This window comes from Mytilus trossulus, chromosome 6 (genome assembly GCF_036588685.1).
Source record: "Mytilus trossulus isolate FHL-02 chromosome 6, PNRI_Mtr1.1.1.hap1, whole genome shotgun sequence".
Lineage (NCBI taxonomy): Eukaryota > Metazoa > Mollusca > Bivalvia > Mytilida > Mytilidae > Mytilus > Mytilus trossulus.
Genome location: NC_086378.1, coordinates 57525711 through 57546829, shown reverse-complemented (window position 1 = coordinate 57546829; position 21119 = coordinate 57525711). Strand labels below are relative to the sequence as shown.

At 32.2% G+C, this 21119-nt stretch overlaps 1 protein-coding gene and 1 long non-coding RNA gene across 2 annotated transcripts; one reads left to right on the top strand and one right to left on the bottom strand.

The window, feature by feature from the left end:
* The first annotated feature begins 315 nt into the window (after positions 1 to 315).
* Positions 316 to 20462, top strand: LOC134721592 (uncharacterized). Its single transcript, XM_063584691.1, has 10 exons — positions 316 to 409; positions 1924 to 2097; positions 10117 to 10560; positions 11407 to 11454; positions 12149 to 12592; positions 14828 to 14899; positions 15160 to 15603; positions 17257 to 17304; positions 18341 to 18775; positions 19400 to 20462. Exons 2-10 carry the CDS (start codon positions 2028 to 2030, stop codon positions 20197 to 20199), a joined length of 2805 nt encoding a protein of 934 aa, XP_063440761.1. The 5' UTR covers positions 316 to 409; positions 1924 to 2027; the 3' UTR covers positions 20200 to 20462.
* On the bottom strand, positions 5263 to 9533 carry LOC134723579 (uncharacterized). Its single transcript, XR_010108118.1, has 3 exons — positions 9352 to 9533; positions 7222 to 7390; positions 5263 to 5309 (listed from the first exon to the last, which is right to left on the bottom strand). It is a non-coding gene; the product is annotated as an uncharacterized LOC134723579 (long non-coding RNA).
* Positions 20463 to 21119: the final 657 nt, after the last annotated feature.

Here is a 21119-nt window from a genome sequence, read left to right as displayed (position 1 = left end):
ATACATATAATTTCTTGTTTTTTTTTTATAAATATAAATACATGTTTGGATAACCTATTGAATAAATAAATTTGGTCATGTTTTTAATCTGTCTCAGTTTATCATTTTCCATACTTATAAAATTAAGAAAGAAAATAGGGAATGTGTCAAAGCGACAACAACCCGACCATAGAGCAGACAATTATATTGACAACTTTAGAAATCGTCTTTTTTTTCCATTTGAATTATCAGAAAAGTAAAAATAAGCCTCGAATAAAGAATCAAAACTTTATATACGTAGCAGGAAATGACAGATATTGTCACATAAGTTAACGCCCGAGAAATTTCAGACAACATAATAGTATAAACACATTTGTTGATATATTTACCTTTTTGCATTTGTCCTGCACAGATGTACCGACTCATTCAGGTAAGCATAATTAAAGTAATAATTAATAATAGCAATATAACATGTAAATATGAAGATTTGTGGATGTAATAATACATTGAATAACTAAACGTAAATTAATAAGTATCAGAGAAGAACGAAAAACAATTAAGTTTGACATTTTCGAGAAAACAAAATGGCATTCTTTTTATATTGACTGATCACTTGATTAGCTATATGAGAATACATAAGAAATGTGGTATGCGTGCTAATGATACAACTCTACATGCAGGTCACAATGTGTGAAAAGAAAACAATTACAGTTCAAAGTACGCTTTTGTTATGGTAGAAAATAGGATAACACGCAATTTAATTGAAAACCGTGTAGTGGTGAAAGGTCGAATATACTAAAGAAATATGAACGTTTAAATTCTCTCTCAATTTCATTAACCAAGATGTTTTATCAATATTAAAGAATAGAATTTTGTTATTATTCTAACTGAAATTATTTAGCAATATTCACCCCGAAAGCAAAAAAAAAATGATATATGACACATTTTACAAACAAAATAAAAACATAAATGTAAGTTTCCCTAACTTGAATAATCTAATGACATTAGATTACATAAGCACGGTAAAGCAGTTATATATCTTATAAAATGTTAAACTGAAAATAGTGAGAATGTTTATATTCGGTATGTGTTGAACATATTTTTTCTGTTTATTAGAAAACGACTTTACCTACAAAGCAAAATAAGAACGTCATATTAGAATGTTTCACCTGTAATATGTATCAACTTGTACACACATTTTTAATAAATCAAAAAAATATATGTGTGACCAAATTAATTAGTTGGTGTGTAACAGATAAATCAAGACGTAATTTATTGTTAACATTTTAGACAGCAGTTTGGTCTTGTATCGATCTCTCACCGAATAACACATGTGATAAAAAGAAAGAAAAATGAATAGAAAACCCCAATCATTTTTTCATACTAAGATGTACAAAAAAGAATTTATTATGATTAGATTATGAAAAAATACTTAAAAAACTAAGATCACAGTAATTAATAATCAATAATGTGTCCATAGGAAACGGACGCCCCATCGACACTATCATTTTCTATGTTCAGTGGACCGTGCAACTGGGTTAAAATCTCTTATTTGACATTACAATACGAAATATCATATCATAGTGAAGATGTGTACTAAGTGTAAAGCTGATTGGATTTCAACTTCATCAAAAACGACCTCGACCAAAAACTTTAACCTGGAGCGGGACAGACAGACGGACGAACGGACGAACGGACGAATGAACGAACAAACAGACGCATATACCAGAAAACAATATGCCCATAAATGAGGCATAACAAAAAAGACAACCTAGCTAGCGCTATTTGATTTTAACTTTTTTTAGGAAATAGAAAACTATGATGACTAGAATATGTTACAACGCGTGTATTATTTTCAGCTTTTATCATGTTTCCGGAAGCATTTATTCAACTCAGTGCATGTTTATCCTTAATCATGACATCCTTTATCATATGTATTTTTAGGTGTGTTGTTAAACACTTCTGATTTTATATTCGAGACAGAAAACGGCAAACATAAATTAACAATCTGAGAAATTTGATTCTCTGCTTTATACAGACAACATGATATGATGCACACATTTAGTGTTATATTTATCGTTTTATATCTTGTCTCAACAGCCGTATCGAATAATTCAGGTAAGCATAAATACATTTAAGTTCAATATCATATGTGTTTATAGGGGATTTCTGTTTTGAATGAAGGGCAAAAAGTAAATGAATAAAGTTAAGAGATTAATAAACAAATAGACCTTTTATATAATGTTTATATGGTTTCATGTTTTTTATATTTTAATGTTGTTAAGATCTTTCCACTAAATAATTAGGTTTGAGATTTGTTGCACTTTAGTGTTCTTTTTAAATACTTTGTTTCCCTCTTATAGTTGATATATTTCCCTCGGGTTTAGTTTGTTAACCGAATTTGTTCTCTCTCCATCGATTTATTAACACCAGTATATACTACTGTTGCCTTTTTTCAACACAAAATTTGCATCTTTTAATTGTTACAGTTCTGATCATGTGTCGGAACATTCGTTTTGTATTCTAGCTAGTGTTGTCAAATCTTACACTTTTGACTAACCGGTTACTCGGATAATCGTTCGACCGATTAACCGGTTAACCGGTAGTTTAAGTTGGATTTTGATAGACGGATCAATAGTACCCTACACATAGATATAAGTTATGGTATGGGTGTCAATTTGACAACCTTTCATCCAAGTCATAAATTTACGCTTTTAGAATGGAAGTTTGTTCTTTGGTATCATTTAAAGCTTGCCTGTTAGGATTCCTTGTCGAATTTTGACTTTTTATTATCAAATACACCGTATCAACTATTATAGAGTTTGTACCAACTTCAGATTGAAAAATAAAAAAAAAAACTTCTTGATCTCGTAGAATTGAATATGTCTGAAACCGATTATTCTTTCCTTTTCTCTTGTTGTCTCCGAAAATAACGTGGAGTGTTTCAATTTGAAATGAATGATTATAAAACGAAGATGTGGTATGATTGCCAATGAGACAAATATCCACAAGAGATCAAAATGACACAGACATTAACAACAATAGATCACCGTACGACCTGTTTCTATGCTTTGTTTGCTTATTTCTTTAAGCATGTTACTCGTACTATCACGTATACAATGAGTACATTCACGTTGGTTTGCATTTCACAAGTTTTGAGTTAGTATTTCGTTTAAGTTAAGACTAAGTCTTGCACTACGGAGGTTGAACATTTAGATGTAGGTGTACACCATATTAGATCAACAATGAAATAATGAAGTAATTAGTAAAATTTAATCGCATTACTGATTTTAAGTTACTGTTAAAAAAACATGTCTACTAATTATGTTTCTTGAAGATCTTGACCGAGCTCTAATTAATTTTATGTTTTTAAGATTAACAATAACAATCAATAAACTGGACAATTCATCTGTCAAATTAATTACCACGATGACAATTTTCAAATGAAACATAACTATTTGATGATTTCAAGATAAATTTATTTCAAATCTACCAAAATTGAAAAAAGTCCGGTTAACCGGTTAGCGTTTTTGGTATTCGGTATTCGGTCGTTCGACCCAGTTAACCGGTTAACCGTTGACAACACTAATTCTAACCTATCCTGTAGAGTTACAGGGGCAGCTATTTAACAACTCAACAAACCACAAAAAAACTGTTCATCAGATTTAATCACACGCTTTCATTTTGATTTCACTTTACAGTCAAGGTTTCTGTTTATTTGTTGTTGTTGAATTAACAGATTGTGAAGGACAAAGTATTTAAACACAAAACCTGTATACATGCATTTTTATCATCAGATAACAACATTCGTTTTTGAAATCCAGTTGCCGAAAGTATTATGCTGGTTTATACCAAAATCACAATATTATGATATGCTACTGATATCAATTATATGTATTTCGGTAACAACCACCATACTTATGTTGGTAATACTACTGAATCATTTACCTCCAACTTGTTTGTCATCAGCTATCGATGACAGTAATTTTACTCTCATTCTGTTTATCAGAGACCTTCCTGTGGGGATTTAAATTAAAATAAAAATAGAGCTCATGTCGAGGAAAAATAATGTTTTAATTATTCAACATTAAAATCAACACACGAAGTTTAGTCCTCTGCTAGTTATGCGAATTATTTGACCATGTACGACCCCACACTTTTAATGTCTATAGCAATAACGATGTGATAATTCAGCGTTAAAAAGGGACGTACACCTAATCTGACCCAGCCAATTGATAATCTGAGCGCGCCAAGAAATCCTTTCGTCCACACTGTTACACAGGCAAAATTGCAACACATGTAAACGCATGTTTACCAGGAATTTACCGTACGTTTCAAAACATGTCAGAAACGCATGTTTGGAGCACCGTACGTTAAACGCATGTTTGGAGAACGTATTGTTTACATGCGTTTATGGAAAACATGCGTTTGAAAACACATGGTAAACGGATGTTTATGTGAAACATGCGTTTGAAAACACATGATAAACGCATGTTCATGGTAACCATATGTTTGAGAACATATGGTTAACAGATGATCATAAACCGTATGGTAAACATATGTGTGGATGATGGTTGCTTTACTTCCAGTTGCAGATCAGATGCATATTCAGGCTATGAGATCATGATAATCAGAAATGAGCTCCAACCCTAATTTGTATAAGACTGACACCCTAACTCACAAAGTAACAGTTTGCAGGAAGATATGTCTCCCTACCTGACACAAAATTCTGACTATGTGTTGATTCAGTCTGTTCTTACTTCTGAATGCTTTTTGCCTAGCAAAGCAGCTTATACCAGTTTTCAAGTCTTTGCATTGACTCGGTCCCTGTTTGAACCTTTAATAACCTCTTGCACTCAAGGCAATCAATTTCAGAATAACTGAGGGGTTCTAATAACATGATAAATATATGAACAAAACATGTCATCATGTGAATTATTCATTTGAAATAAAACTTTCATGGTATCAATTCTATTGCATCATATGAGCCATTTCGTCTGAATGCATATGTTTTAATCAATAAAGAATCTACAGCTTTACAGTTTGCACTTTGACATGGTTTTTGTTTAAGGATTTTTAAGAACACTTACAAATTGTATCATTTAGATGAGAACCCCTTAACCATCCCATCAGCTAAAAATTAAACCAATTTCTATACATGCATGTTTTCTTAAAATGGCATGATTGATAATAAATTCTCATCTTTGGTAACAGAATATATTTTAAAAATTTGTTTATATAGTATAATAAAATGTACATATGTAACACAAGTTAAAGTCTATTTCTTCATTTTTTTTTCTTCTTTTAACAGTTTCTTTCCATGGCAGATTCTGAAATAAACGCAAGATGTAAATTTTATAATAACAGCAACTAACTATCAATATATCTTGATTTTAAAACAAGCAAAATAATCAAATTAAGGTTAATATTATTATTACTTACAGTGATACATGAACATCTGTATTTTTACAAGCATTCTGTCACTATTGCATTACAATTTATCGGAACGCAGCTGAATTATCACGTTGTGATTGGTTAAACGCCGTCACGTGGTGACCCCCTATGAGACCGTTTGGGGTTAGTAAGTTTCATAAGAGGTTCATGACAAGTTAATGGTGACATCATCTATTAATGTTGTTTTGTTTCATTGTTAATTTTTTCAACAGAACGCAGCAGAAAAAGTCTGGTGTCCGATAAATTCATTATACGGTTAACTACTGACCCCCTACAGATCCATAGAGGGTGAATAAAATTCAAAGGGGATTTGGCCTCCGGCCTCACCCCTATGGATTTTACTAACCCTCTATGGATCTGTAGGGGTCAGTAGCCAACCATATAACTTATAATATAGTCCCCTACCAGTTAAATTTATTGTATTGGAACAAATTTCTAACTTTATATACTGTGGATTCATTATTATTCGTTGGTTACCAATTTTCTTGGATTTCGTTGAACCACGAAATTAAAAGTTCAAGGAATGACAATTTTTCCTATGGCTTGTATACAGACTTCAGCAAAACCACAAAATTAAATATCTACGAACCTGTAAGTTTTCCTCAATCCACGAAAATTGGTACCCACGAAAATATATGAAACCACAGTATAACTTGTCATGGTGTAACATGTGTAAACTATATAACAAATATCAAATCAAAGTGTTGTAAACTAATTATTTAAGTAAATTTTGTAAGACCAAGGACCATTATTATGCTCAAAATCATTAGACCAGAAAAAAAAATTAAACTGGATCTGTTACTTGTCATGATAAAACAATATCATATCAATATCTTCAAGCATGAAGAAACAAGAATGTGTCCATAGACTAGTTCATGGATGCCCCACTTGCACTATCATTTTATTTGTTCAGTGACCATGAAATTGGGAACAAAACTCTAATTTGGCATTAAATTTAGACAAATTATATCATTGGACTTCAACTTCATCAAAAACTACTTTGACCAAAATTTTAACTTGAGGAAAGAGAGACAGAGAAACCAATGCATAAACCGAGAAATAAAATGCCCATACATATAAAAGTGGCATAAAAAAAGTGTGGAAAACTGGATGGACAGACCACAGAAAGCTTAAGGGAACTAAAAAGTTAAAACCATTGAAAATCACATATACAATGTATATCAGAATACCTATTTAAACAGTAATTTTTTTTCCTTCTCAAATAACTCATTATAACTAATAAAGGAAACAATTTCTGTTTGCATCCTCAACTGTCACCTTCCTCTAGTTTTAATTGTTTGATATAAATGTACTTTTAATTACATGTCATTTTTAAAGCATAAAGGTACATGTTAATGTGTTTTGTCTAACTAATATAAACTTTCTCATAATCAAAATTGCAAAATAATTATGTTTTACTACTTTTTTGTTGTTGAGGGCAAAGAAATTCAAAAGTAACATTGTAATCCCACATGCAGGATTCTGCACCACGAATGTCATGCTGATGTGCAATGGGTTAACGCAGTATCGCAAATTTTGATTAATTCGAAGTGCGATGATGGCATTGTGACACTTTTTTATCGATAGCTTTGCTGGATTGCTAAGGTGGTAATTTGAATTTGTTTTTATCATATTTTCTATGTTATTTTTTAATGTTTACATGTGAATTTGGTCAAGGAAATTCCTGTTTACCACCCACTCCATTTAGTGGTGATTTAATTTGATTGGTTGAGGTCACAAGTTAATAAAACATTCATAAATATATATATATTCTATATAACATAATACCTTGTCTTAACTTGCTCATGCTGGTGTCCATGTACTGTGTCTGTAATATTTTCCCCTTTTCTTTACTTTTCTTCACTTATATATGTTCCATTTTTCCCAAAAGTCCAAAAAAACTCAACTTCATCAGGCCCATTGACTGTATTAGCTTGTTTTTGTGGAAAAATGACCTCTGAAATTAAAACAATTAAAATATTGATTTTATTACAATTTACTGATTTAAGGATTATATACCCATCTTATGTACATGTACCTATGTTTAGTAAACCAGATGCTCCGCAGTGCACAGCTTTATAAGATTGCAGAGGTCAAACCCTGAGGCCACACTTAAAAATATTTTGGTTTGCCCAAACCCTACCCAAAGGTTGAGACAGTGGGTAGGTGGTTAGACATTTCCTTTTTTTTTTTCAAAAAAAGAAAATGAAGTATCAGATGTTTATTATTCTTCATGCCTATTTGATTAAAAAATACTTCTTCAAATCAGGACAATAAAAGAATTTGAGTAGGCAGCTTTTTTCAGGGTAGGTAGCGTTTGGGCAAACAAACCTATTATTTATTATGGCCTGAACATGTGGAGCAATTATGACACAACATTTAAGCTTGATACAGCTCTGAATTTGGATTGTGATTAAATACTTGACACAACATAGGTTTCTGACACAGAATAAATGTGGTCTAAGAGCTTAAACTTAAAAACTTAAAAATTTTAAATTGGACCTTTATCTATTATGGTCCAATATCCAAAATCTAAATACATGGTTAGATTCAGCATATCATAGAACCCCAAGAATTCAATTTTTGATGAAATCAAATGAAATCAAATAATGTTCAATTTTAGACCCTTGAGACCTCAATGTGAACCAAATTTGATAACCATGGCCTAAATATTAAATATCTCAATACATGGTTAGATTCAGCATATTGACGAACCCCATATATTCAATCTTTGTTAAAATCAAACAAAGTTTAATTTTGGACCCCGATCTGAAACTTGAAAACTTGGCCCATAATCAAAAATCTAAGTACATGTTTAGATTCAGCATATCAAAGAACCCAAAGAAATCATTTTTTGTTAAAATCAAACTAAGTTTAATTTTGGACCTTTTGGACCTTGATGTAGACCAATTTCATTATTTGAAAACAGGACCAAAAATTCAGAATCTAAATAAACGGTTAGATTTGGCATATCAAAGAACCCCAATAATTCATTTTTTTATGAAATCAAACAAAGTTTCATTTTGGACCCTTCCGAATCCTTATTCCTAAACTGTTGGGACCAAAACTCCCAAAATCAATCCCAACCTTTCTTTTGTGGTCATAAACCTTGTGTTAAAATTTTATAGATTTCAACTTACTAATGCTAAAGTTATTGTGCAAAAACCAAGAAAAATGCTTATTTGGGACCTTTTTTTTGGCCCCTTATTCCAAAACTGTTTGGACCAAAACTCCCAAAATCAATCCTAACCTTCTTTTGTGGTCCTAAACCTTATGTTCATAGAAATTTTAAAGATTTCTGTTGACTTATTCTAAAGTAATTGTGCGAAAAATAAAAAAAATCTTTTAAAAATTTGAGCCCTTTTTGGCCCCTTATTCCTAAACTGTTAGGACCAAAACTCCCAAAATCAATCCCAACCTTCCTTTTATGGTCATTAAACTTGTGTTTAAATTTCTTAGATTTCTATACTTGATTGTAAAGAGAGCTTCCAATTAAAATAAATAGTATGTTACTGCTAACATGGTTAATTTTCAAACTAACCCAAGAATAAATGTCACCTCTATGTACTCAACATTTACTTGTACATGTACATGTACGTACATTGTACATGTAAGGGACAACATCAAAAGATCGATGTAGGATAAAAAAAAAAAAATCAAAGGGGTGGGAAGGGGGTTAAAATTCTGCAAGTTTTGTATATCTAAAATCGATATTTACATATCCCTATTGGTAAATCAATTTTTCCCAAATTAAGTTAAGAGGGGGGGGGGGGGGGGGGGGGGGGAGGGGTCAGTGAAAAAACTATGTGAAGTAAGTTTTTTTTATCCTACATTGAACTTTTGATGTCGTCCCTAAGTCATATAAGTCTGAAAACAAAAAAATATTTAAACAACTTAAACATAACTTTCATGACATACCTCTGATCACACATTTGCAATGTTTCATTGGCTGCTGCTCCTTATTTGCACATGAATCAATACAGCACTTTTCAAATTCACTACTAGTCTAGATACATGTATAAATATAAAAAGCATCGCCTCTAATGACATCTGTTTTGCTGATTATTTTCCACTACTTCTTTTAGTGCATGTACTTTCATTAAAAAAATGCTAAAAGAAAAATGTTTAAATGCATAAACATGATAAAAGGAAGTTATGATACATGTTACTGGCACAATTGCCTCACTTTGATATTTCAAAATAAGACTAACAGATTTGCCCTAAAAAATATGACTTTATAAAAAGCATTTCATTAATTATTTTAACGTTCTTCTGCATCTTTGACAACGATTCTATGTAATTGTATACAAAACGTGACACAAAAGTTACATGTCACTTCATCAGGTAAAATTGCGTGCGCATTTAGTTTATGATGCTTCTTTCATGTTACAACAGTTTGGTCTGAAACAATGCTAAAAGACTGTCAATTATTACAAAACAATCCTTACAGTATCTAGATTAGGTTTGGCTTTTCGTGTACGTACCATGTGTTATTAGATAATGAAGTGTAAAATGTTTGAAAATGGGTTATACTTGAACTTGATATCCAAAAATTAAAAGGATAAAACAATTAAAGATGGAACAGAGATATTTAAGCTATTTGTAAATCAAGTTAACTGAACTAAACACTTACCGTGTAGTTCACATGTTAAATATTTTATTTAATTGTCATTTTGTTTTCAGATTGTCAGGGACCAAGTATTGAAACTCCAAAGTTATATGAATACATTCTTTTGTCAGATCACGGCATTTGTATTGGAAATCCAGTAACTGATAGTGTTAATTTCAAGGTTAATGCTAAGAGCGATGCACATATAGCTTTGATGTCTTCAAATAATGACCATGATCCCATTTATGAAATAATAATAGGTGGTTGGGCTAATTCAAGGTCTATCATCCGTGACAGCAAAGAAGGGATACCGTTGGCAATGCATCATGGACCAACACTCAAACAAAATGTGTATAGAACATTTAACATTAGCTGGAATCATGGCAATATCAGAGTTAAAGATGACCGTGAAACGAAAATCATGGAATGGACTGATACTTCAAACCCTTTAGAAATCAGAAATATTGGAATTTCTACATGGTGGGATTCAACAGGGAATTGGTCATTCCCATGTCAAGGTACCAACGTTTTGTTTTGAAGAGCTTCTTGAAAACGTGTTGGTGACAAGATTCACGTTTATGATCTTGTTGTCCTGCAGATGTATCAATAAATTTATGCCTGAAGCCTCAGTTTCTTAAATCAAAGATTAATAAAAGGATTTATATAAACCACAGTAATGTTAAGTCTCTTGCTTTTATATATTATTCTGTTTTTATTTACATTTTTTTACACCATCCGACTACTGGTTCAAAACCACGTTTATCCATTATGTTAGTTAGTTTGACAAGAAATATATTTCATAAAACAGTTTGGAAACATAAGAGCCATACAATGTAACAAAGCTTAACAGAAAGTCAATTTAAAGAATAATCTCAGTTTACTTATTTCATTTTGCAAAGAGTTGTTTTAATTTGTAAATTCATCTTAGCGTTGAACATTCAATTCCAAAACTGGTTTCGGCATATAGAAATAATAGATACCACAATATGATATCGAAATTAATTTGCAATTGTATTTAGAACTAAAACAATCATGTCATCTCTTGCAGTCAAAGATTTGCACAGACTTAGATAACTATTTCGTAATACCATATGTGGACCATTACCAATACTAGTGTACAGTGTTACTTAATGCTGTACACGTTTAATATAAGAGTTGAATGTCCACTGTACGTAAACAGCTTTCGAAGTATAAAATGTTCAAACAATTATGGCATTGAAATACATAAAATTATGTAGATATAGAAAATACATCACCATTGTTTGAACGAGAGGCAAACTATACTAAATAGACATTTGAACTCATTTAAAAACTCTAGTGTAATTCATATCTTACGGTTAATTTCCTTGATATTATAATTTTAGATTGTCAGGTAAAAGAAAAAAAGTATCAGAAAAATACGGAGCTCCGAGGTAAGTTTAAGAAAGTGAATTTCACAAAAAGCTGACGAAATCAAACATTGCAATCTATCTGTCAACGGTACTGTTTGAAAACTGCTGCTATAAGTCTTTTTCAAAAGAAAATGGTGGGTTGGACCTGTTTTACCTCCCTCTTATATTTCAGTTGTTTATAGTTCTGTTTTTATGACAACCCTAGGCGAGGAATCAAAACCAACAGCCAGAATTGTGTGAACATTCGTCAAAGACATACCACACAACTGACTTACACAATAAAACAATAATAACAAAATATAACAAAGACGGCAAGAAAAAAATCAATATTTATAGTTAATTTGACAGAGACGCAACCAAAAAACTGTTGTTGGTAGCTTATATGTAATGCATACATTAGTACAATAATAAGTAAAATGATTTCATTCTTGTAGATTGATTTGCTTATAATAGTGGTAATCGTTTTATGTAAACATTGGCTGTCTCATGTTCTTCATCGGCTGTCGAGGAGTAAAGTATGTATGTAACGGTTCTAATCGAAATAGATTTTACAAAATATAAAGGTGGTAAAAAACAAATACTTCGACAGAGCAAAATCATTGGCATTGCTACCAGGAATAACTAATCTGCATTTTAATTATTTCGGGAAGGTTTACTAAAAAATACTTTCATTATCCACATGTATGGTTTTATTTAATTGTCGTTATAATTTCAGAATGTCAAGGACCAAGTATTGAAACCCCAAACCTGTATAAGTACATACTTTTGTCAGACTATGGCATTCTTATTGAAAATCTAGTAAACGATAGTATCAATTTCAAAGTTAAGGCTAGCAGAAATGTACATGTAGCTTTAATGTCTTCAAATACAGATCAGGATCCTCTTTATGAAATAGTATTGGGTGGCTGGGTTAACTCAAAGTCTGTCATCCGTGACAGCAAACAAGGGGTAGCATTGGCAACGCATAAAGGACAAGTACTTAAACCAACTGAATATAGGACATTTTACATTAGCTGGCGAGATGGGCGTATTAGAGTAGAAAATGGAAGTAAAGAGAACATCATGGAATGGACTGATACTTCAAGCCCCTTAAAAATCAGAAATATAGGAATTTCTACAAGAGGGGGTTCAACAGGGAATTGGACATTTCCATGTCAAGGTACGAACGTTATATTATTAATAAGTGGGTTTTTTAAAGGTGGTGATAATATCAAGTATGATGTTCTCTGTTAACACAATAAAACAAACATGAAACTATATCTAACAAAGACGGCAAAAAATAAATAAGTAATTGATAGGTATTTTGACAAAGACGCACACACAAAAATTGTTGGTAGTTTATATGTAGTACAATATTAAGTAAAATATATACACAAGAATATAGAGAAAAAAACATAGTAATATCCTCTTTCGTCTAATTTTTACACCTTAATTTACCTGCATCAGGAACGCACAACGCCTAAAACTCGTCAGCTTGCTTGACAAAACTTTGAATTTGTAAAATACTAAGGCTTTGCTACCTCAAGAATAGATTACCTTGGCTGTATTTAGCAAAACTTCTAGGAACTTTTGGTCCTCAATGCTATTCAACTTCGTACTTTATTTTGCCTTGTTATCATTATTTTTATTTGAGCGTCACTGATGAGTCTTTTGTAGACGAATGGCGCGTCTGGCGTAAATTTAAAATTTCAATCCTGATATCTATGATGAGTTTATTGATAAATACCGAGCTATGCCTAGTTTCACAAATCACAAAAGAAATTATTAGCTTAAAGATAAGAAATTGTCAATAGCACAACACATTATCAGAGACCTAGTGATATAGGCATTAACACCCATAGATCTAGATCACCATTCGTCCTTCAAGAATAAGGAAAAACTATACCGCATGGTCAGCTATAGGAGGCCCCAATATGACAATTGTAAAGCATTTAAAACGAGGAAACTAATGGCCTGATTGATTTACAAACGAAAAACATTAAAAACAAGAGTGCACACGCTGAAATGTCTCGCCTTCTTTACTAATCATTGATATTATGTTGATAGACCTAAATATAAAGCTTTATTACATCTGTCACTTAAACTCAACATTAACCAAGAAAACGAAACATTGATCAAAGAACCATGAAAATGAGGTCAAGGTCAGATGAACCATGCCAGGCAGACATGTACAGCTAACAAATCTTCAATACAACAAATATAGTTGACTGATTGCTTATAAATTAAGAAAAACACAAACACTTAACACTTAGCAATGGACCGTGAAAATGAGGTCAAGGTCAAATAAAACCTGCGTAACAGACATATAGATAATAAAATATTTCCCTACACCAAATATAGTTGAACTAATGCATACAGTATTAGAAAAATAGACCAAAACTCAAAAACTTAACTTTGACCACTGATCCATTTAATAAGATCAAGGTCAGATGACACCTGCCAGCTAGACATGCACACCTTACAATCATTCCATACACCACTGATAGTAGACCTATTGCATATAGTATAAGAAAAACAGACCAAAACACAAAAACTTAACTATAAGCACTGAACCATGAAAATGAGGTCAAGGTCAGATGACACCTGCCAGTCCTTCCATACACCAAATATACTAGACCTATTGCTTATAGTATCTGAGATATGGACTTGACCACCCAAACTTAAGCTTGTTCACTGATCCATGAAATGAGGTCGAGGTTAAGTGAAAACTGTCTGACGGGCATGAGGACCTTGCAAGGTACGCATATACCAAATATAGTTATCCAATTACTTATAATAAGAGAGAATTCAACATTACAAAAAAAAATAACTTTTTTTCAAGTATTCACTGAACCATGAAAATGAGGTCAAGGACATTGGACATGTGACCGACGGAGAGTTCGTAACATTAGGCATCTATATACAAAGAATGAAGCTTCCAGGTCTTCTACCGTCTAACATATAAAGCTTTTAAGAAGTTACCTAACGCCGGATCACTATCCCTATGTCGAGCTTTCTGCAACAAAAGTTGCAGACTCGACAAAAAATTAGGATATACAATAACATGACAATCTTGTATAATTATTTGTCCACACTGAATATATAGTACTATATTAGAAAATGATGACGTTGCAAAGTTAACAGCTGCAAGCGGTCGAATAGAATATGAGTCGAAAACGTATACTCCACTCGCGGATGAAATTGGTCTATCGTTGTAAAGAAGCGGGAAAATACATGACTTTAAAATCAAAATAGATTCGTTTATCACATATCATACTAGTAGTACTTAGATGACAACTGCAGATAATTTAGAGGTATATGACATAGGATGATGTTGTATAAGTGCCAATAGGACAACATGTCTACAAATGAGGAGAGGGAAGCCGTATCAGTATTTTTTTAATCTCTATTTCAGATATATATTTTAATCGGACAGACACCGAAAAGCTTGGATTTTTAATAGAAAGTGATTTTGCTAAGGATAGCGGTAAGCGTTTTTTAAGGCTTGACAGTGCAATTTGTTGAATCAGATATCGAAGTTTGAAATATTTTAGAATGGCTTTTCTTGAAATTAATATTAAAACATGGAAAGATGGAAATAAATAAATACCATTTAGATGGTTCAAACATTATATCTCTATTGCTAAAAGAAATTCCAATCAAGTTTCCTAAACACTTTCCGTGTGATTCACATCATATAAATTGTGTTATATAAATGCTTGATTTCATTGTTCCTTTTAATTTCAGATTGCCAGGGACAGAGCATTGAAACTCCAAACCTGTATAAATACATTATGTTGTCGAACAACGGCTTTTGTATCGGAAATCCATTAACAAATTATATTAGTTTCATGGTTAAGGCTAAGAGTGATGCACATATAGCTTTAATGTCTTCAAATAATGAACAAGATCCTCTTTATGAAATAATTTTGGGTGGTTGGGCTAACTTAAAGTCTATCATCCGTTACAGCAAAGTAGGGCTACCGTTGGCAATACATTGGGGACCAGTACTCAATCAAAATGTATATAGGACATTCTATATCAAATGGAACAATGGACATATCAGAGTAGAAAATGGAAGTAAAGCGACAATAATGGAATGGACTGACTCTTCAAGCTCATTTGAAATCAAAAATATTGGAATTTCAACAGGATGGGGTTCAATCGGGAATTGGTCTTTCCCATGTCGAGGTACACACATTTTATTATGTAGTTTTCTTTCGAAAAGAGGCAAAGATATGTATTTTTCGACGTCAGTTTAAAAAAAATAAAATAACAAGAATTTGATACTTTTTTTCAAATAACAAAATTGTCTGTCAAACTACTTCAACCTTATAATTAGTCCGGTCTGTTTTATTTTGTTTGATGTTTTCTGTTTTGTATCGATCTGATCAGTTAATTCATTTTCCACCGACTTTTATAGTTTGTTCTCATGTTGTACTGTTAAACTACCATCCCAGGTAAGAGGAGGATTGGCGCCTTCAAACATGTTCAACCCCAAAAAATCATTTGGTGTCTTTTCCCAGCCAGGAGCTTGTAGTTTCGTGCTTGTCAGTGGTTCACACCTGCACTATTTTGTCATAAGCAAGACGACGGTGCCACATGTGAGCAGAATTTGCTTACCCTTCCGGAACACCTGAGATCCCCAATTGTTTGTTGGAGTTCGTGTTGCTTGTTCTTTAGTTGTCAGTTTAATTTCTGTTTATGAGTTTGACTGTCTCTCTGGTATCTTTCGCCCATTTTTGTCGATAAATTGTTTTTTAATTCTGTAAACCCTGCCGGTTTTTTTCAATTGAACACTGTCAAATTTTTCATTTCAGGGCCTTGTAATGCCGACTTTATACGTTTTCGTATCGCTGAACACTGAACGGTTGTCTATAACCGTTTACATCTTCGTTGTGCCATTAGCAATATTAATTATACACATCACCTTATTTTTACTCTGATCGTACAATGCCGTTTGGTCTGTTTTATATTTACCATAATGATTACAACTAATTGTTTAATAATAATAATGTATGTTTATCCTGCATAAGTTATATATTTTGTATATGATAGTTATGATTGTCTCTAAACTTGTTTATGCACAAACATAACCATAAAACGTCGATAATTGATGATTTGAAAAAAAGGTAAAAAACATTGTTTAATTGAAACTTAGGAAAACGGTCGTATTACTGACTTGACACAGACATTTTCCTAAATAAACGGTGGTTAAGCCGGAATTTCTCGCTTAAACTTCCAATTTTATAACGAGTTTTGAATGATCCGTTATATTGCCAAAGTAAGTGATAAAACCAAGCAGACATACTTTGTTAGCATGGTCATAACTTAGATCAAGCAGCTAATATCAAACTGTGTGAACATACATCACAGACATACAACAGACACAATTCAACGTTTATATCTCACAATTAAACCAATTCGTTTGTCCTTGGTTTAATCTGGCGCGCATCTTGTTGAAACATCTTGCATTAAATCGACAAATCCGCCAGCGAAAAAAGTTTTTGTAGTAAGTATAGTAAATCATAATGATCATGGCATAATCAATTTTTCGATGAAATAAAATAATAATTGAAATATAAAAACAAAGGTCAACGAAATGAAAATCATACTTTGAAAATCTCATGCGACCGAATGATATCTCTAGACGAGGCCCAACAGCACAAGGAACATCTAAAGCCAAACACATGAAAGCTGAATGCATATATTCCGAATCACGTCAAAAGTCATACGACCATAAGGAAAATAATGGTACACAGACAATTTTTTTTTATCAAATTTACTAAAAACAACCTGTGTTATTCACATCATTGTTTAATTTAATTGTTGTTATAATTTCAGATTGTCAGGAAAGCGACAAACATATTCAGAAAAATACCACACTCCAAGGTAAATACAAGAAAGGAGATCATGAAAATTCACACCAACTGATATATTCCTCACTTGGTATAAGCATTTTATGAAAATAGATGGAAACACATGGTTTTATATATATCTAGCTTAAGCTTTCACCTTTATGAAAGTAGTATAGCTTCTTTATAATGACCAAACTAGGTGTGAAACACAATATGACGTCCATTGCAGAGTAGAAGATATAAGTAAAGCAAAATCTGTGAAATGAAAGATTATTTCACTATAAAAATAAGGAGACAGCTTGTAGATTTGATTGCGAATAAGATAACTCTCAACTGGAGACCAAATGAAATAGAAGATAACTGTAAGTCATCGTAATGTCTTTAACTCAGCTATAAAAGGCTCAAAAACGGCAAGTGAGATTTGCAATTTGTTAGTTCAAGGCTAAAATAAATTAGAAATATTAGAATTTCTACCGGATGGGATTCAACACGGAATTGGTCATTCCAATGTTATAGTACAAATGTGGGTCTAATATAAAACTGAGAAGATATTTAATGATTCTTATATCACAACCTTCCACCAGAGATTTAATGACACAGAAGATACGTAATGACAAATGAAAATCCATTTTGTTATCGTTGAAAGGTGACGAACAAATGCATGTGCCGATCGTTTGTGCACAATATAACTATGACATTTCGTCCTCTTTCTACATCTTGGACCGAATAACTCTGGTGAACTATTCCCCATTCCACAACGATTCTCGCAGTGTCTAAGAAATTCATTCTTGTATTATGATTTGCTTATTATAGTGGTAATCGTTTTATGTAAGGATTGACTGCCCCATGTTCTTCATCAGCTGTCGAGGAGTAATTTATATAACGATTATAATAGAAATTGATTTTACAAAATAAAAGATTGGTAAAAAAAAATATTTCGATAGAGCAAAACGATAGTCATTTCTAACAGGAATAACTAATCTGCATTTTAATTATTTCGGGAAAGGTTTACTAAAAATACTTTCATTATCCACATGTTATGCTTTATATAATTGTCGTTATAATTTCAGAATGTCAAGGACCAAGTATTGAAACCCCAAACCTGTATAAGTACATACTTTTGTCAGACCATGGCATTGGTATTGCAAACGATAGTATTAATTTTAAAGTTAAGGCTGGCAGAAATGTACAGGTAGCATTAATGTCTTCAAATACAGATCAGGGTCCTCTTTATGAGATAGTATTGGGTGGTTGGGTTAACTCAAAGTCGGTTATCCGTGAGGGCAAAGAAGGGGTAGCATTGGTGACGCATGGAGGACAAGTACTTAATCAAACTGAATATAGGAAATTTTACATTAGCTGGCGAGATGGGCGTATTAGAGTAGAAAATGGAAGTAAAGCGACCATCATGGAATGGACTGATACTTCAAGTCCATTAAAAATCAGAAATATAGGAATTTCAACCAGTGGGGGTTCAACAGGGAAGTGGACATTTCCATGTCAAGGTACGAACGTTTTATTATAAATAAGTGTTTGTTAACAGTAGTGATCATTGGTAGTCCATTGTGGTAACCTTTGATATTTTGTAGATCGGTCAATACGTTCATTCTTTAAGACCTATTTTTTTTAGATGTCAATAACGATGTTTGAGATTTATCAAACACTATTTTTTTAACCACAATACTAAGCTATTTGTTGTTGGTGTCAAATTTATATATTTACACTTTTTTTCTTATTTCACTCGACCAGAGTACTAGCATATAATGAAAAACAAATTATACTGGTATGTTTGAGCAAAATATTTATAAAACAGTTCGGAAACTTACTTTGTAACTATCATTACTTCATGCAGCATAGCTCGTATTTTGAACTAACTTTTCGAGGCAATTCCATACTGACGAAGTATATCCATTTCTATAGCAACACACATGATTTATACGTATGACTCGAAGTGTTTTGTTTATTCATACCAATTTCTTGGACCTCATACTATTGGTAAAAAGATACCTCTTAAAAATCACGACTTAATCCAATATTTTTTGTATTGCCAAAAGCTCGAGGTCAAAAGTTATTTCACACAAGTATGCTTAAAAATGTTACCAAGACAAATGGTTTTGTTTGTTTTGCAGGAATTCAAGAACAGGAGAACATTATATCGAGCAAGAAAACAGAAATTATGTTCATCTTATTAACGGCGATATTATTTGTCATTGTGACTTTCATTTTGGGATGTCTTTTTATTCGACACTATAAAAGAAATCGGGTAAGATCACCATCATCTGAAGACGATGTTGATAGAGGAAATATAAATGAAGTATATGACGAAATCGATATAGCCTTGGAAATAAATGTCAACAACAGTGTATATTTAACGCCGCCAGGAGATAATCAAATTGGACTAAATGGAATGCGTGATGCAGAACAAATATCGACGTCGACCTGTAAACAAACAATACAAAATATTGTAGAACAAAAGATGCGTGATATTTCGATGCGACATCGGATAAGATCGCCATCACCTAGAGATCACACTGATACAGGAAGTACTACCAATGAAGTATATAAAGAAATTGATATAGCTTTGGAAATAAATGTCAATAATAGTGTACACATATCGTCTTCGGGAAATGATCAAATTGAAAATCGTGGAATGCGCGATGCCGAACAAATATCAATGCCGACCTTAATACAAACGATACAAGGAATTACAGAACACACGATGAGTGATATTTCAATTCCAGTACATCCGGAAACGACAAAACACGTGCCACTGGTTAGTGAGACAGTACAAGTAGCAAGTGAGGATAACCTTTCGGAAGTTAACAGTAGACGCTCTTCCTTAAGCAGTGAAAGTGAATATGACAAATGTTTCAATAGTATATCAAGTTATAATTATGTCGGACCTAAGAAAAGCTACGAATACACCTAATAGAGCATTAAGCTAATTATCAAAGAGCTGCCATCAACGGTAACTCTTTTCATGGAAAAAACAAATACATTCATAAAGTATTTTACTGTAAGAAGGTAGATAAAGAATTTAAAATTCATATTCTAAATAAAGTGAAGAAAGATTTTGAATATAGACCTATAATTATTTCATTTATATCTCAAACTAAAATCAGTGCATATTGAACTTCTGATATACAATCTATTTTACCTTTTACCAAACAGAATAAAATTCGATATGTAACATTTGTTCGCATATTGTATAAGTAATAACAATAATCCGTCTGCATATTGATTGTTTCTTTCAGTACCGTATTATATCTAGATTTTTCTTTAAATCAAAATTTAAGAAGAAACTGTGAGCAAGCCCTTTTAAGATTATTATAGATTAACTGAATGTAGATTGCTTAACGTCCAGACAATGACATTTAATAATTGAGGTTTTGTGAATGGTATGATGCAATTGGTCATGATAAGTTACCTGACAAACATTTTGGAATATACATTCTATTTATTATGAAAAGGAATAAGTGTCATGCAGATGAAGATAGATAAATGTTTGATCATATTGATGTTCATCGGGAAATTACATCCATTTTGATAACCAATAACATAAAAATGTGAAATGAACACAAAGCCTTGTTTAAAAGACTGTTACATTCATCCTGATTGTTTGAAAGTTGAAACCAAATCCAATAAGATTTAATGACATAGATTACTAACACTTTCACGGGTATGTGATTTGTGTGGTTGGGTAAGTGGGTAAGGTGGGGTCCAAAATAAACAAAAATGTAAAATTCATCATTTAAACTTTTAATTTTATTTGGTGTTAAATCACGAAACATCGTATTGTCTGTGTTCATTGCAATGCATTTCAAACAAAATCCATATAATATCATGATC

Coding starts and splice junctions, on each gene's coding strand:
- LOC134721592 (XM_063584691.1), top strand. CDS start 2,028: ATGATGCACACATTTAGTGTTATATTTATCGTTTTATATCTTGTCTCA. Junction 2,098..10,116: donor AGCCGTATCGAATAATTCAG/GTAAGCATAAAT, acceptor TTTTGTTTTCAG/ATTGTCAGGGACCAAGTATT. Junction 12,593..14,827: donor TTGGACATTTCCATGTCAAG/GTACGAACGTTA, acceptor TCTCTATTTCAG/ATATATATTTTAATCGGACA.